We start from the raw sequence: 17,977 nt of genomic DNA, 5'->3' as shown, positions 1-17,977 counted from the left end.
TTACTTGCAGCTGGCTCTGGGGGTGTGAATTGCTGGGAGTTGTGGCTATTCCACTTAAACCTCAAACAAAACCACTTAACTCACTCTGTTCTCAGGGTAATTTGCTGTGGCTCCTTGAATGAACTGCTTAGGAACACTCAGCAAAGCATGTATTTATTTTTATACCTACCAAATTGGTATTGGCACAGAGCCTGTAAGTTGCTTTAGGACTTGGTTGCATTGTGTTTGCTTAGCTCTTTAATTGGATGCTTCCATGGACAAAAAATTTCTTTACTGAAAGGGTTGTCAGGCATTGGAACAGACTGCCCAGGGTAGTGATGGAGTCACCATCCCTGGAGGTGTTCAAAAAACCGCATAGATGTGGCACTTGAGGACGTGGTTTAGTGGGCATGGTGGTGTTGGGTTGATGGTTGGACTCGATGATCTTAAAGGTCTTTTCCAACTTAAACGATTCTATGAGTCTCTGACAAAACTTTTGTTCACTGTGCTTTACTTTGTGGCGTTCTGACATGCTGTAATAAAATATAAGCCCTCACAGGCTCTCTGCCTGCCTCCTCCCATTGTTCCCACAAGATGGGCTGGCACTTAAGACGTTTCTTAAGGTGAGTTTCTCCCAGTTTTGGGGAGATCTGGAGAAGCTGGCTACTCTACTTTTTTCCTTGATGGTGTTAGAGAAATGCTGCTACTGAGGCTCTTGAAGAGGGAGGAAGCAAGACTTCTCCTGGAAGTCCCCTAGTTCAACTAACTCCCTCAGCAGACTGTAAGCTGCTTGCCCACAGCTGACTGAAAAGGCAGCGCCTTGCAGCAGTTCAACCACTGCACTGACACAGGACTTGGCAATAGCCAAAGAATTTTTGCTGTCAAAATCCAGAGCAACCACTTGCGGCAGCTTGCACGGGTAGTGCTGCGGCAGGGACTGAACCGCGTGCCCCTCGGTGCGCCCTCGGGGCAGGGCTGCAGGCCAGCCGTAACTCACTCCCCGGGCTGCCGGCGACAAAAGCGGGCGGCAGACCCCATTCCCTTTCCTCCTCTGGCCACCCCGCGCCCGCGGCTCCGAGGAGCACCACGACGGCAAGGGAGCCCCGAGCCCTGACCCCCTCCCCGGCGGGCCCGCTGCGGGGGCTACCGGGCAGGGCGAGCCGCCCGCAGCCCTGAAGGGCCTCCGCTCTGGGCCCCACCGCCCCCAGGAGCGGGCGGTCTCGGCCTGTGCCTCGCACCGGCACGGGTCCCTGCCGGCAGCGGCGAGACGAGGCAAGCCCCTGCGGGCGGGCTCCGGAAGACCCGCCGCGGAGCCCCATCCCGCACCGGAGGACTGCTCGGGCCTCGCTAACAGCTCTCTCCAGGCCGCTTATGAGCAGTCGCATCCCCACACTCGCCCGGCCCGGCCCCCGCTCTTCGCGGAGCCGCTCGCTGCGCCTTTAACGACGGCGGCTGCGCCACGGCGGGCGGGCTGCGCGGCGGGACCGAGCGGCGCGGCGGCGTCTCCCGGCCGCGTCTTTCAGCGCCGCAGGCGAGTGGGCGGTGCGGGGCTTCCGCCGGGAGCAGATGGGGTGGCGGAGCGCGGGGTGCCGGCGCGCCGGGAGGGCCCCGCGGGCGAGCGCCTGACGCGGCTGGCGGCGGCTTGGCTGCGAGCGGGCAGCCCTGAAATGGCGAAAGCTCCACGCCCAGGTGAGCGCTGCGCCCGCCGGGCGGGACGGGGTCGCCCTGAGGGGAACGCGGGGCCGGGCGGGGACCGCCCTGAGGGGAGCGCGCGGCGGGGCGGGGGTCGGCCTGAGGGGAGCGCGCGGCCCCGCGCGGCGGGGCGGGGGCCGCCCTGAGGGGAGCGCGCGGCCCTGAGGGGAGCGGCGGGAGGTGAGGCTGCAGCGCGCTCCCCGCCCACCGGCGGCCTCGCGGGCAGTCCCGGCTCCTTGAGCCGCGCCGGGCTGACCCCGCCGCCGGCCCACCGGCACGGTAAACCGCAAAGTTCTGCGGACGAGAGAGAGGTGCAGTTGCCCCTCTTCGTCTTTCTGAGCGGCGTCCGCTCTGCCTTCGGCGCCCGCGTACGGCCGGTGCCGGTGGTCGCGGGAGTGCCGCGCGGGGCTGCAGGGGCGTCGCGGGCGTCCACCCCGGTCGCCGGTGTCTGGCCTCCTCTCGGCTCTGCTTCCCGGTGCTGGGCCGGGAAGGGTGTCTCCCTGCTCTGGAGGAGTTCTGTGCCTGCCGCCTTGTGGAGCCGGTGCTCGCTGCCTGGGAGGAATAGACTGGGACGCAGCAGCCGTGGGCTTCTCTGAAAATAATGAAGGTGTGCTTGTTGGGTAGGACTTGCCGAAAGGAAAAGGCAGATGCGACGGTCTCTCTGCGCCTCGAAGGTTCATGTGTGTGTTAGCTCATGTTTCCTCCAGAGTCTGAGCGATTTGGAGGTTGGTTGATGGGCTGGGTCCAGAGAGCTTGGGGATACTCGGCAGCAGAGCCCTGATGCCCCATGTCTGGTGGCAGTGGCAGCCCCACGCCAGATGGCATATACTCCATGTGCGTGAATGACCAGTGCCAGCTAGCAGAACAGATGAGAAGCCTCTTGCTGTTGCAGAAGTGATTTTCGATGTTGCACACAGAGCCTATTGCTTTTGGAGGTGAAGGCCTGACTGTGCTATGACTGAATGCCTGCTGGTCTGCATGCGAAACTTGCCTGGTGTTTGGTGCCAGTTCTCAGCACAGCTTTACAGCAGCATGGTAATATTAAAGCTAAACCCAAAGTTTTTGCCTAGTAGTGGTTTTTTGGTTTTTTTTTTATTGCCCCAAAATAGGCATGGATTGGTGGCAGTGCAGAGACATAGTGCTCAGGAACGTGAGAGCATCAATAATTTCAGAAGATGCAAATATAGTGGTGAACTAAATGGTTGTTTTCCATCACTGGAAGATGAAGAAATAATCAAATGGGGAAAAAGTCTCATTGTTTTTTCTCTGGCATTGCTTTGCAGTCCTTTTAACTTTGATAGGAAAATAAGGGAGCATTGCTTTCACTTTCAGTGGTATTTAAGTAATGTAGCCTGTATACATAGCTTGCTTGTTCAAACCCAGCTTTGCGCAGGAATTTTAAAGGATGGTACTTCCCTTGGATCTGATGCCAGACCAGTAGACAAAATATGACTTTTGATGCCGCTTTATGATGTTGTTGCTACTTCTTATTGTAAAGAAAAGCGAAAATTGACCATTGACAAAGGAGATGTGGCAGAACATACCTGGCTTAAAAGGAGGGGAAATGTGCTGCTTTTATAAGTTGAGCCTACTGAGTTTATCAACGTGAGCTGGAATATGCACAAATGTAGAAAAGTTGTGGCTGTTTTGCTCGTATGTACCCTGCCTTGCAGCCCCTGCCAGTGCTGTAGCCTTATCACAAATACAAAGAAAGACCAGCATTCTGTTAGCCATGAAAGCTGCTGCTTGATCACTACTGAATGACACGTGTGCTTATAAAGGGCTTTTAGAGGTGGTCAGCTTGACTTGTTTGACTAGCTAGATCTCGCCAGGTGAATTGCAGATCTTAAGCGCTTGGAATAGTTCCTGCGCAGAAATGCTTGGACATTTGCAGGATTGTAGGTTGCAAAACCACATGGTGGCAACTGCACATCACTACCTGACATGTCCCTGTGGGGGTGGTGTGGTATCTGCTCTTCATCTCCTACTTCATTTTTTAACAGACAGCAGTGACTCAAAAATGCCAGATCCTCCTCAGAAAGCCAAAATCTCTGCACTGTGAGAGTCTTTCAGATGTGATGCAGGCAGTCCACCTACAGTCATTGCAGGAAAAGGTTAGAGAATATTCATATCTTCTCTGGTTTTGGGGAGTGAGTTTGGAGGAGGTGATGGTACTGCTGAGAGGGAGGGTGAAGTTCATCTCTGCTGTGGGGAAGCTGGCATCTGAAGCATCAAGAAACAGATCTAAAAGTTGTACCACATTTACAGGAATGCTTGATCTAGGATTTGGAGCCCGAACAGCCATGTTAAACCTTCTCTCTCTCTCTCCCTCCATCTCACCACTAAACCCATAATGTGCAAGACTGGAAATGTCACTGGTATCTTAAAATAGGGGCTTAAAGGCCTGCATGGCTTAGTTTCTTGATTTGTTTCCTGTACTCAATAAGCAAATGTATGCCTGTCCTTAACCATCTGCTGCGGAAATGCCGGTTGAAGGATCTGCAGAGTAGGTAACCAGAGACTTGTCACTGCTGAATTGCTATGAGATGAAAGACACTGAGTGAGGAATGGGAGAGAGAGGAGTTGGTTATATTGGATACTTCTGACCACAGTGGTGTCTTCAGTTAGCTCTTTCAGTTGACTTCTTGGTGAGGGAACCTGCATTTTGTGTGGACTTTCTTCTCCCTTTAACTATGCCTCTAGCTTTGTCAACTGTGCTCTTTGCTCTCCTTTTGATTTTTATTTAGGGACTGATGCAGCCACAATGAGAATAAAAGGAGCTCCTGACCCTTTCCCCTTTCTGGCCTTTCCTGGTATCTGCTCAATCTTACTGACTGTCTTCAAGCTGGTTCTCCTCTCTGCTTCCTGTCCCAAGCTGCTTTCTTTCCAAAACGGACCACTTTATTCTTCCTTTAATGTTTCCCTTCACCTCTCAATTTTTCCTTTGTACCTGTCAACCCTTTCCCCACCTCTTAGAAATCCCATCTCAGGACGCTGTCTCTGTCAGCCCAGGACTGCTCTCAGAGGGAGTATTTTAACATCTCTTCTCTGGGCTGCAGCTTCTCTGATAAACTTAGTGACTTTGTTCACTCTGTGACCTTGCTTGCTTTATTGCCCTTTCAGGATTACCTTTCTTTTCCTTTTTTCCCACTTACATGCTCCTGACCTCTTGCCTTTCATCTTGCTGCCTGTTAAACCAGGAACTTTCTCCTAGTACTTGTCTTCAAAGCTTGTGCTTGTGTCCCTTTTAATTCTTCCTCTTCTGTCCTCTTTCTGAAGGGCCAGCAACGCTTCCAAGTCTGGAATTCACAAGACTGTAAGCCTACACCGATTTCAGCAGGGCAGGACTCGGCCCGTACTTAAGAGTACTGCAGGTTCATGAATGGAAGGTATGGTTTGATTATCTGGTGGCTTGCTGCCAACAGTTAAGAGAACTTTTGTGTATTTCCACCTCTTTCCCATGCCAGCACCCAAACTTTCCCAGCTCTTTTACAGTCTAATTCTGGGAACCAAACAGGTGGAAAACTCTTCGTTATCTTAAATTTTTAGAAAGTTTGTTTTCTGATGGTTTTACAGTCTTTACAGGCTCAACTGCAGGGTCAGGTGACTGCCCTGCCTGGTGGGAAGAAGGGAACAGGATCACATCCCTTAGAAGCAGCTACCAGTTAGGCTGGTTGGATGCCTCTCCCGCCCTCTGTTGGCCTCTGACTCCTTTATTTGCCTTCCTTCTCTGGCTCCTTATTTTCCTCCCCCTCCCCCTTGGTCTGCCACTCTTATTTTCCTCCCCTTCTCTCCTTTGGGGCTCCCCCTTCTCCACTCTGGCTCCCCATCTTCCTCTGGCCTCGTGCACTCTCCCCTTTGGCCTCCTGTTCCCCCTCTGCCTCCCCTGCCGGCCAGCCACCTTCTCCCACTCTGGCCACCCCCTGTCCTGTTGGCCTTGAGTGCTGCTCTCTCCCTCTGCCTTTGGCCTCCTGCTGTCTCCCCCTCAGCCTGCCCCTCCCCCTTCCTCTCACTCTCAGCCTCCATGTCTCCCATCAGGTTCTATTTTCCTCCTTCTCTCCTCCACCTCTCTGGCCTCCCACTTTCCTCTCTGGGTGCTCTCCCCCTTGGCATTCCACTTTTTTCTTCCCTATCCCCCTTGGCCTTGCGCTCTCCCCCCCCCCCCCCCTTTATTTTTCTCCCTCTCCCCCTCTGGCCTCCTCCTCTATGCCTTTGTCCTCACACTTCTATAGGCCTCCCACTCCCCCTCCAGCTCCTTCCACCTGCAGTGGATTTCATCTCAATTTCAATTGATTTCACTTCAGTTCTAGTCTCTGCTACAGATTCATTGTGTGACTTTGGATGAGTTCTATGTGGCCCTGCTAACAATAATGGCATATGTGGTCCTTCTTTTCTGGTGGTCTGTACATAGCTGAGGGCTAACTCTGAGTGTACTTTAGTTTTCGCTCTGGAATAATTGGAGGGAGGATAAGCATCTCCCTCTGTCTTGCCTGAGCTCCTGAGTCTGAAGAGTGCCTCCAGTAGTTAAATTCACATCTTTTTAAAGTACATCTTCAGTTTTATGTTTGCCAGAGAAGAAATAAGGCATAACTAGAAAATAACAGTGGGTAATTTTGGCCTCCAGTAAGTCTTAACTGCGTAGTCACTAGGTAACATGGTGTGGGTAGCTCAGTTAAATCACTTTAACGTGTAGGCAGGAAGCATCTGAATCCAGCAGAACAGAAAGTATTATTATGCAACAGCAGTCAATGGCCAACAGCAAAGGTCATTCCTTCTACCCAGCATCTCTTTCCAAATGGAAAACTGACTTGTGCTTTTAAATTTTATTAGGAAAACCGTCCCTGAATTCAAAATGGTCACAGTTTTAAAACAAGTTTTGACAAGTGGAAATATTTTAATTTGTGCAACAAAGTCTATTTTTGATTATTTTTTTACTGGGATTAATTCAGTCTTCGATACTTTGCTATGTAAAAGACTGAGTTTTCAGTAGCTATGAGAACATTGTGTGCTATTTTGTTTCTGCTGACTAGGTTGGTGTGGTAGTAGTATTCAGGAGTGCTTTTTTTTATAGTGACCTGTCTGTGGCTTGTGCTTATGTCTAGGCTTGGTTGGTAAATGCTTATTGCCAAGCAAAAGACATAGCAAACTGCTGGGCCTGCTGCAAAGCTTGAAATCTGTAATATGACAGTGACGTGAATTGTATTGAATTAGTTTTACAGGAAAGCCCGGTCCTGTAATCACATCCAATGAAAACTGCTGTTCTTAGCCCAGGCTGCTTGAATGCATCTTCCTGGAAGGTCCAGTACAAGCACACCTGAGCCTGGATGATCTATTGGACTACCCTGGTACATTAGTGATACTGCCAGTGCACATGGGCGGCTGGTATGACTGGCATTCCCATCAGCCTACTTTCTTTCCATCTGTCCTATTTGCCTGACAAGGTAACAATTGATTTGTGCATTATTAATGAGCAGAGGGCCTTTAGGAGATGCTGGAGTGATTCTTTAACTGATGCTTCTGGACTGTGCCTACTGGTCTGCTACTCTGCCTTCTCACAGATATGCTTCAAGTGTAAAAGCATTGCTATTTCATTCCCAAGTGTTTGTGTTGATCCTGCTGGTGAGGTTCTGCTGTAAACAGTGATGATTCAAGTCATGGTTTTCTTTTTCAGCTGCAGTCAGTGTTTGTAAAAGCTAATTCAAGCTGAGAAGAAGGCAGAACCAGTGAAGGAAGGTAACATGGCTTTGGTTTCACAGCAGGGCTAGGCTTACTTCCTGGTGCACTTGTAAAATGACTTTTCAACTCACTAGATCCAATGGGAAAGCCCTGTATTCTGGTAAAGTGTGCTGTCCAGTAGAGGACATCATTTCTGCGGGCAAACGTTCCTTCCATTTTACAGAAGGTATTACTGTGCTCTGTGCATATTGTCATCTCCACATGTATTGCACCTAAAGATCTGGGGCCTACAGTGTACAGTATTGGTCTATTCCAAGTGAGAGGTAATGCCAGTTACTGGAATGGAACAAGTAGATGCCTTTTCTGTCTCCTGACTTGATTGGCATTTTAAATACAATCTTTGCATAACAAGTAATATTGAAACATCATTTTTGGTACTGGTAGCAGAGCTTGTGGAATTATTGAGTGACAGTGGTAAGCCGTTCTGTCTTAGGATGCTTGGGACTTCTAGGATGAGTGGGTTGTGGACACCAGGCCTTTTAAAATGATACAGGAAAGTGGTTAATGTTGGGAATCAGCAGCATTAGCTATTCAGTTTTTCAGAGGAAAAACTTTTGTTTCTTAAAGTGCTTTTCAGAGCCTCTTAGGCCTTACTTCACTTCTTGTCTGTTTTTCTGCTTCCATTTCCTTAGTTCTGAGAATGTTGGCTACAGACCTGTAAGGTCACTTTAATTTCTCTTGTGTTCCCCCCCCCCCCCCCCCCCCTTTTAGAGACACCCTCAGATCACATGGAATGAAGTGCACTTATGCACTGCTTAATTGTTGTATCACTGCCAGTTTGTCACAGTTCTTTAAAAAAAAAAAAAAAAAGGCACTTTTGGAAAAAATTTGGGTTTATGCCTTCTGACCAGGAGAAACTAGACCCGATTCTTCTTTTATATATGCTTTTCAACTACTGTTGATTTCAGCACGATAATTTGCTTATGAACCTATGAGAAAATGAGCTCTGCTGGTGTTTGTGGGTGAAAGTGGAACTGGCCTTTCCTGTGGCTGTTCTGCTCCTTGGGTCTATTTGTTGAACATATCAGAAATTGCATGATCATAGTGGGTTTTTCCTAATTCTTTAGATGGATAGCATTAGAAGCTGCTGATACATGAGTGGGAACTATTTCTTCTGTAGTTTGCTGGAACTATGTACAGTCATTAAACACCAAGGATGAAATTTGCCTCGTATCTAAATATGGATGACATCTACAGAGGTGCAGTCTAACTTGCCCTCAAACAGAAGTATGAGTGTCACATAATAGGACATGGAAGTATTTCTGTAGCAATTCTTAGTCAAGTGAGATTCTGGATGTTCCTGGGAAGAGGATTTTCTTTTTTTTTTTTTCTTTTTAAATGAGGGTCAGAGCAGCTGAACGTTCTTCAGGGATGAGTTTAGGTGCTCATTCAAATGTGGGGTCAGTAAGCTATTTTACTGCCTATCGCAAGAGGATGCAACTGACTGTTATGTGCTGCTCTTGCCCTTAGGGAAGCTACTGCTGTACAGGATGTAGGTTTCAGTTGTGATCCTTATTTATACATCTTAGTGCCAGGGAAATCAATATCTAACATGGGTAAATCTTACTTTAACTGATTCTTTTTCAACAACCTTCAGAGGTGACTTTGCTTTTAATTAGCAATTTATATAATGAGAGCTACAGTGAGGTTGGGGTGTATGGTGAAGTATGGTGAATCACAAACGCTGATCTAGTATATCCATGATGTAGAAAATTGTCTTCTGTAGGTCCTGCAAGGGTTGTCTTCGTGCAGATATGTGATAGCATCAGCCACAGAAAAATTAAAATGTGAAATGATTTAGTGCAGGGAAAATCAAGAGAGTGCTTTTCAGTGTTGCATTTTACTTATGCATCACATCACCTCATCTCATGTCACCAGATCACAGATGTGGCAAAGTACCAATGGAATGCCAGGTGTTCTTTGTTGAAGAAAAAAGCAAGACTTTTTTACAGAAGAAAGTCACTGATTGTAGTCTTAATTATAATTAATCTTAATTACAATTAATTACAATTACTGCTAGCCTAGCTAGAGAATTCAGCTTCTGTGCATAGTGCAGCAAGATGACTCTGCTTTTGTCTTCTCCACTGCTGTTATTGTGGATGTGTGCTCAGGGCAAGCCCCGCCCCCAGTCAGTTCCCTCTGTAACAGGCAAGTGTAGCAACCTGCAGTACTATGCAAAAGAAAACACTTTAGGTAGGAAACCTTGCTTCTGCTTCTCCTAGAAGAAAAGCACCTGTGCATTTCTGTGAACTCTCCTTCTGCCACTTGGAAATGTTCCCCTTGTAGCCTACTGTCAGTCTGTCGTGCTGCCTCAACAGCCTGTGGGAACTACTACATGTGCATCTAGTTCAACTATTGTGACTGGCAAATTACCAATGTAGTACATTTCTGTTAAAGGCATTGCATTTCTACATGGTTTCCCCTTCTATCCTCAGAAATTGTGATGCTGAACAACTGAAATGAAATGTAAGTTGCTACTCTGCTTGCAAAAACTGCTGAAATCTGGCTGCTAAGAATCAGTCAAGAAATCTGAGAAAGTTCACTGGCATAGAAGCATCAAGTGTCATTACTGAGGAGTTAGCCTGTATTTTGAAATAGGGCTGGTCTTTTTGTTCTCTGAAATAAAATAAAACATGCAGCAGGTTGACACTGTAAATCAAATCAGTGAGTCCAAGCAATGCCAGTGTCTAATGCAATCAAGAAATGTTAATAGAGTCCTATTAAGGTGGCTAATGCTAATCTGTTGGCACAGAAGGAAGTGGACTCAATAAGACTAACGTATTAGGGCGATGCAATGCAGTCCAGCCAGGAAATAAATGTAGATGTGAAGAACTGCTGCAGTGATCTTACGCAGACTTGTGCTGCTGACTGTGGCTATGTTTAAGCTGCTTCTAAATCTAGAAGCATTCCTAGTGCAATATAATAAAACTGATGCTCCCAAGGGATTTTCTTGTAGCCAGAATTTGTGCCTGGAGATTTGTGACACTTTTCCCTGCCTTCCCTTCACATTGTGCATCAAACTCCAAGGTCACTGGAAGCATGAGCTTTCTTTGTGGGGCTAGCACTTCTACTGATTTACAGGCAGGCTAGTGGCAGTTCTTCTCCAGGGAGCTGCTGTTTTCTTCAGAGTACTTGTGAAGTGTTTACAATTTTATATTTACATAGCCCCCTCTCTCCTTCTTTCCCTTCCTCCCTCCCTCTCTCCTTCTTTCCCTTCCTCCCTCCCTCTCTCCTTCTTTCCCTTCCTCCCTCCCTCTCTCCCTCTTTCTCTTCCTCCCTTCCTCCCTTGTCTGAAACAGAAACCTTTTTATTCTGGCAAAAAGGCAATAATCCCTGCAAGGCCTTTTAGGCTCTTCTTCAGCCAGAAGTTCCTTCGACTTTACATTATTCATCAGGGGATACTTAATCCAGATCAAGTAACACTAGAATGGTGTTGGTTAGGGAGGTGCTTATGGTCTTTTGAATTTAAGTTGAAAGTGTTAGTGCAACCACTGGCATTCTTTTCCCTGGCGGGAGGTGCATTTGTATTTACTTCCATTTTCCATGGGCAGCATGCTGTGCTTGAGGTAAACACTCTAAAGCTGTCATGCGAGCATTGGCTCTTTGGCTGAGGGAAATGGCAGTTTCCGCTTTTGGACGGGGCCTTACTTCCATGTATGAAACATTCCTGGAAGCCACTGCATCCAGCACTATGAACAGCTTTCCATGTTCTACTACTGCTTGTAAGCATAAATTACTAGTGAAATTTAAAAGTGAATAGATTTGAAGAGAAGCTTTGACTATCTTAACGCCTCTGGAACGGGAATCAGTAGATGAAGGAAATGACCTGAAACATCTTAGAGCTATTTTATCTGTGGGTCATGCGTCTTGCAGCACTGCAGTGCTGGCACTGAAATTCAGTACTGCTACATTTGTTTCTTCCCATGTTTTAGTGCTTTTAGACTTCTAAAATTTTTTTTTTTTTTTTTTTAATCTACACTGTGTGCTTTCATGAAAGTCTCTGTAGGCAGGTATCAAGATTTCCATGCCTTTGCAGTCCCTCAGATAAGTTCTTTTCTTCTTGTAACAATCCTGAGCTCTTTCCAGAGAAGCAGTGGCTTCTCTTATTAGGGTTTCTACAGAGTTTCACAACAGCTTCTTCATTCAATTCCCAGCTTCTGCATCAGAGGTCAGGAATTGTGACAACACCAGCTTCTGTTTTTTTGGCTCTGCATAATCTTCCTTCCTAGCCTGGTACTTGACCATTCCCTGATAGTTGCTGGTCTAAAAGAAAACATGAAAGGGTGCAGTAAGGGATGGGACAGTGGAACAGGGAGTGGAAGAGTCCTCCTTTGGGAGGAAATTGGAAGGAGATGGCTTTCTTTGTCTAGCAAAATCAATGCCCGATTTCATTGCTGTGGATTAGGTTGATGACTGGCCAGGACATTGAAGAAAAGGTACTGAAACTGATGTTGACTGTAAACCAAGTGGGTGTAGAGCAGCCATGAATACATCAAGACAGAAAATAAGGAAAAAATTTTGTACTCGCAGAGTAACAGCATACTGTAAGAGCCTCCCAGTCAGAATAATGAGGCAAACCCATTCCTTATGTCTTTTTATGAGGGAGCTTGTGCAAGTTAAACAAATTTTTTATTATGGTACCATGTGAGCATGCTGGACAAAAGGTACATTTCAGCCTTATGTTTCTATGACTGTTCTGTTCAGCACACCTTGGCTGATGGTTTAACAGCTCATCTCCAGCACAGTGAGCAGGGAAATGACTTTTTTTTTTTTCTCCTCTCTGTCAGTGGGCCCAAAGGTAGAAACTGTCCCAGCTGATAGTTGAACAAAGTCTGCCTTTTTTATTGTCATTTCATGAAGGAATAAGAACGGAGAGTGCTGAAGAGAATACTCTGCCCAGCACATTGCACTTTGGAACACTTCCCAAATTTGCATGAATATAGAATCCATAATGTAGTGGCAACTATGTATGAATGCCCTGTGTGTGAATGCTCTCTGTGTACTTCTGTAGTCGATTGACCTTGGCTAGCTGCCAGGTGCTCACCAAGACTGTTATCACTCCCCCTCCTCAACAAGATGGGGGCGGGGGAGGAGAAAGATGATGAAAGGCTCGTGGGTCAAGATAAGGACAGGGAGATCACTCAGCAATTACAGTCACAGGCAAAACAGACTCAGCTTGGGGAAATTAATTTAGTTTATTACAAATCTAAATCAGAGCAGGATAATGAGAAATAAGAACAATCTTAAAGCACCTTCCTCCCCTACCCCCCCTTCTTCCTGGGCTCAGCTTCACTCCCGAATTCTCTACCTTCTCCCCTGCAGTGGCACAGGGAAATGGGTGTTGCAGTCAGTTCATTACACGTTGTCTCTGCTGTTCCCTCCTCATCATGCTCTTACCCTGCTCCAGCGTGGCATCCCCCCCATAGGAGACAGTCCTCTGCGAACTTCTCCAACATTAGCCCTTCCCATGGGCTGCAGTTCTTCATGAACTGCTCCAGTGTGGGTCCTTTCCACAGGGTGCAGTCCTTCAGGAGTGGACTGCTCCAGCGTGGGTCCCTCATGGGCCACAGGTCCAGCCAGAAAACCTGCTCCAGCATGGGCTTCTCTCTCCATGGGGCCACAAGTTGTGCCAGGAGACTGCTCTGGTATGGGCTCTCCATGGGTTGCAGCTTCCTTCAAGGCACATCCACCTGCTCTGGCGTGGGGTCCTCCCTGGGCTGCAGGTGGATATCTGCTCTACTGTGGACCTCCATGGGCTGCAGGAGGACAGCCTGCCTCACCATGGTCTTCCCCACGGGCTGCAGGGGAATCTGTGCTCCAGCGCCTGGAGCACCTCCTCCCCCTCCTTCTTCACTGACCTTGGTATCTGCAGGATTGTTTCTCTTACATGTTCTCACTCCTCTCTCCGGCTGCAGTTTCTGTGCCACAGCAACTTTTTTCCCTTCTTAAATATGTTCTCCCAGAGGTGCTACCACCGTCACTGATGGGCTCAACCTTGGCCAGTGGCAGGTCTGTCTCTGATCCGGCTGGCACTGGCTGTGTTGGACATTGGGGAAGCTTCTGGCATTTTCTCACAGAAGCCACCCTTGTAGCCCCGCTGTTACCAAAACCTTGCCACGTAAACCCAGTAGCTTTCTCTGGTGCAAATGTAGACACTTTGACCTTGGACTTTGGGATCAGAGCTTAGACAGTTGAACATAAGGGCAGGAGTCCCTAGAGCAGTTACTACCATCACCAGTGTAGAAAAGCCTGTAGAGAACAGCTTTTGATTCTGATAAAATCTGCATACCTGCATCTTCTGCATCACATCAAGTTGCTAGCAATGAAATTTGGGTGAGCTGCAGGACAGAGGAGGACTCTGCTGATGATCAGAGTAAGTAGTGATCTTTGTTAGTGCTTTAAGGGTACTTAAGTGCTTAGGCATCTTTTTAAGAGCTTTGATTAGGGATTGAGGTACAGTTTTTCACTTGTCTTAATATTTGGGGCATGTGCAGATTATGTGAAAATCTGCATGTGCTCATTGCTGTATTACTTTGCTGTGCCTTGAGATTCACATTCTTCCTGGCTGGCTGGGTTTATTTTAAGTTTATTACTAAGAAACAGGACTGTTTTGTAGAAACATTTTTAAATTGCTATGCTTGAAGTCAGTTGTTCTTTGTTTCTCCCTGCCTTGAAAAACGAAAACAACCCCTCTAAGCCTAAAAATGAGTACATCAGAAGATAACTCTTCCCTACTGCCAAAGAGTAAAGAACAGAAAAAAACAAAAGAACTTGGAGCTTAGGAGAAGAGAGCACAAACCAAACAAATTGGATAGATTGGGGTAAGAAATGTATGAGGAAGAACAGTTATTAATACTAGCAGATGTTGCACAGACATTGTGCATTGCTTATCATTTATAGGTATGGATCAATTTTAAGCCAAAACAGTGAATTTATGCAGTATCAGTGGGCTTTTCTGGGTGGCACTGTAGCTGATTGGGTGTATATTGACTTAGCAGAATCCACATTGCTTGCACCCTGAGTTCTTGGCTGTCTTTGTTGTTACTCAAGATTTTCCAGTAATTCTGTGCAGGGACGAAAGAAAACCATAAGAAAACCACCTAGCTCTTGTTTTCACTCCTTTTTGTCTTTGTTACATATTGTGTGCTGGATGGCTGCCTACAAAGTACACCACAAACATGTTAGGCAAATATCTCTTACAGAACTGTTCTTCAGTGGGAATGAAATTCTTTAAGATTTGCTTTCCTTCCCTTAAAGATAGGATTGTGGGCTCCCTTTTAAAGAATTGATAAGTTTTGAAGTTCATTTGCTCCTCTTTCTTCCCCAGAGCCTGTTTGCTGAGCAGTACCAGCTGAAGGAGTGGAGAAACAAGAATTAAGTAGTTGCAGTAGTACAGTAGCCTCAGTGCGTGTTTTGAGTGTGCACTATGTGTAAAGGGCTGCTGGTTTTACCTGAGTCAGATTTTGTCTTTCCAAGTTCCAGTCCTCCTTTTGATATCTGCGCGATGGTAACCTGAACTGAGGGAAGCTAAGGAGAGTCTTCCAGCTCAAATTTTATGGTCTTGTCAAGATAACTTAGACCTAATTACTGAGATAGGTCAAGTGCTTAAGCGTCTCTAATTTGGATATAAAAACGTGAGCTAAACCTAAATCCTGGCCCAAGAGTCAGTACTAATGAACCTGAAGGCATATACAGGCTGAAAGCGTTGTCATATGTGAAGGGATATCTGCCTGTCTAGAGATATGGGAGTAGATTTGTCACTTAAATTACTCTGCATGAGCACACTTCCTATAGAGCAGAAGTTGGCAGGATGCTTGTGTTACCAAGAACGAGAACATTAAACTGCTTACAAAAAAAAAAAAAAAGACTTTAAGATTGTTGCAGGTACATCTTTATACTCTTCATGACACTTGGTGCAGTGAGGCAGTCTCTCTGTGTGACAACTAGGCCCCTGGTGTTACAGTAAAACTGGGGTTGCCCCATACTTTGTGTTTTTCTGCATGTTTTAAAACATGGAAAGCGGTTTTATTTTCTGGAGAATAGCCTGGCTTAAGCTGCTGTTAGTGTTACAGGAAAAAATTATTCCCTGGAACATCTTCCCTTTCAATTTCTTGATGCTCATGTTTTTGTTTTCTTGCTGGTTTAAGGTAATTTTCCATTTTAGGGAGACAGCATTTTTATAAGCATTGTGTTAGAACCTGTACTGCCCAATGACTGTGAATGTGGTGAGGTTTTTTTGTTTGCTTTGTTTTCTATTTTGTTTTTCTTCTAACTGCTGCTCTAATGAGTAAGCAACAAGAGTTCAAAGTATTTTATCTTCCTTTGGTGCTTTTTGAAGCATATGGTGATGACTTGGGAAACTTCTCTCAGCGTGACTCATTAAAAGGAAGGCATTTTGCCTCTTCTGACACATGCATGATACTTGACAACCCTTGACAGTAGAAGGGGATGAGAATGAGTTTTTTGCTCTGAGGTAGGACAATGAGGATTAATAAATAAGAACTTTTCCAAGAGCTGTCTAATGGGACCAGCTTGTACAGTTGGCTCTTCCCAGAAGGTTATGAGGATTTTAGCTTGCTGCTTGGCTTTCTTGACCTGCACAACAGAGAATATCTGTTAGTGGGGTTTTGATGTGTTTTTTACCTTGTATATCATTAAGGCAAAGTCCAGCTTGACTCAAAGCAGTTTTGGTAATGGCATGTCAAAGGAGTTAGCATTGCCCAAGCATGCTTATGCCATACTGTTCTATGCTTGCTACTAGGGTACAGGAGGTTTCTCAGGCCAGCTGGCCTGCTCTAAGGATTGCAGGCTTGTTTTGTGACAGTGGGTGGCAAGCTTGCTATTGCCCAACTGTATATAGCCAGCTTCTCTAGCTCTTCTACATGGTGCCTCTTCTGCTTATAGTTGGTGATCTTCCTCAGCTAATTCCTTTCCTCTTCTGCTGAGGTTGTGGCCTCACAGCTACTGAGAGTGTGAATTCCATTTTAAGGAACAGCCTGCAGGTAACACATTGTCAACATTAAAAAGGCAGCTTTGTTATCTCCAGCTCAAATGTATGACCTTCATGCCAGGTGGGGTCAGCAGGGCACCATATTTCTCTGGTCTCAGTGAGTTACCAGGGCCTCCCTTTGATGCACCCTCTCAACTCATTCAAGCTGAACCAGGAATGGGAATCCAGTAACGGTGTGGCTGTGGGAGCAGTCATTCTGCAAAAGACTAGGTAATTTAAAAAAAAATTTTTTTCTCCAACATTGACAGGGTTCAGGCAACCCTTGGGGCTACTGGACTCAGCTTGATAGGAAACCCTTCAGTCAGAACTTAAACTGAATGAGACGGATAAAGGATGGGGGAAGAGCAAATATGTCCAATGTCATCCAGCAAATCAGTGGCAATTGTGAGACTGGAGTGAAGTCCAATCCTGTAGCCAGGAAGGGATGGACTGTTTACTCCTCTAAGTGTCTTTGAAGTAGGCCTGATAGTTGTGGCACATTGTCCTTAAGAAGAGGCCTTATGAAGTATGAGTTCCCTGCAGACTGATAACCCAGCTATTTCAGGACGCAGCAATGAACTTTGAACAATTGGAAGGGACTAAACACCAGAAACTGAGTTTTAACATAAGCAGAGCTGGAAAAAAACTTTGAGCATATAACTTCCTCTCTAATAGAAATGCACTATTTCTGTTTTCATTTAAAAATAACAGTTTTACTGCGGCTAAATTCCATCTTTTAAAAAAAATGAACCAAGCGCTTTGTTAGTAAATTGCAGTACATTTTTTTTCTTTATCATAAAGCTGGTACTAGTGTACTCTGCAGACATTGCAAAGGAGGTTGGGATCCAATTCTGATAGGTCTGGGCACCCACTAGACAGTGTTGGCTCTTCAGGGAAAGAGACTAACAAAACTAGATGACAGAGTGGAGATGTGATCAAGTCTTCTCCTTGTCTCATTGCTGAGGACTGCAGAGAGAGAGGACCAGTTTTCAGAAGGGCTGTGTTTGCTGTCCAGTCATGGACATTATGAATTTGTGTGTTGTCACCCTGCAGTATAGCGTCTGTTCAGATCAGGTGAGGGTACACCATCAAGTTTCCATCAAACCAGCTGAAGCACGTGACACAGCGCTTATGCTAGCTTTATGTATCTGTTCTGACTGCAGGCAGAGAATGCCTGATTTGTCATGGAGCTGTCTGGTACCAAAGTTAATCCTCCAGAATATTTTTGACAGATGGGAACTTGTGTTATGAGGTTACACTGGACCAGAGTCATATTGTTACTGATTTGTTATTAGTTAGAATTAATAATATTTAATTTTAATAGGAATATGGAACTATAAGAACTATTTTAGCAAAATTATATATTGCATTTTATATATTTAACCAACAACTAACAGCTGCTGTGAAATCCCCTGTACAGCCCTGTACCAAGGATGGAGGAATTGGTTAAAATCGTTTAGTAGGAACATTTAGAACTTAGATAACAGATGTCAGAGTTTTAAATTAATAGGAACTTAGGAACTTAAGAAAATGCATTATGTCTAACTATAAGAGTTTGAGTATTGTCTGAAATTAGTTAAC

The 17,977-nt window shown here is 46.0% G+C and overlaps 1 protein-coding gene across 4 annotated transcripts in view; it reads left to right on the top strand.

The window, feature by feature from the left end:
- The first annotated feature begins 1,007 nt into the window (after nt 1-1,007).
- The window catches only part of PITPNM3 (PITPNM family member 3), a 136,152-nt gene continuing 119,182 nt past the window's right edge, over nt 1,008-17,977 (top strand). For all 4 annotated transcript variants that reach the window (XM_069790768.1, XM_069790769.1, XM_069790767.1 and 1 more), the window contains exon 1: nt 1,008-1,668. In XM_069790768.1, coding sequence (XP_069646869.1) covers nt 1,647-1,668 — 22 coding nt within the window. In that variant the 5' untranslated portion in view covers nt 1,008-1,646. The remainder of the gene's footprint in view (nt 1,669-17,977) is intronic.

The sequence above is a fragment of the Haliaeetus albicilla genome, chromosome 9 (assembly GCF_947461875.1).
Source record: "Haliaeetus albicilla chromosome 9, bHalAlb1.1, whole genome shotgun sequence".
NCBI classification, from domain to species: Eukaryota; Metazoa; Chordata; class Aves; order Accipitriformes; family Accipitridae; genus Haliaeetus; species Haliaeetus albicilla.
This window is presented reverse-complemented; position numbering and strand designations above follow the sequence as displayed.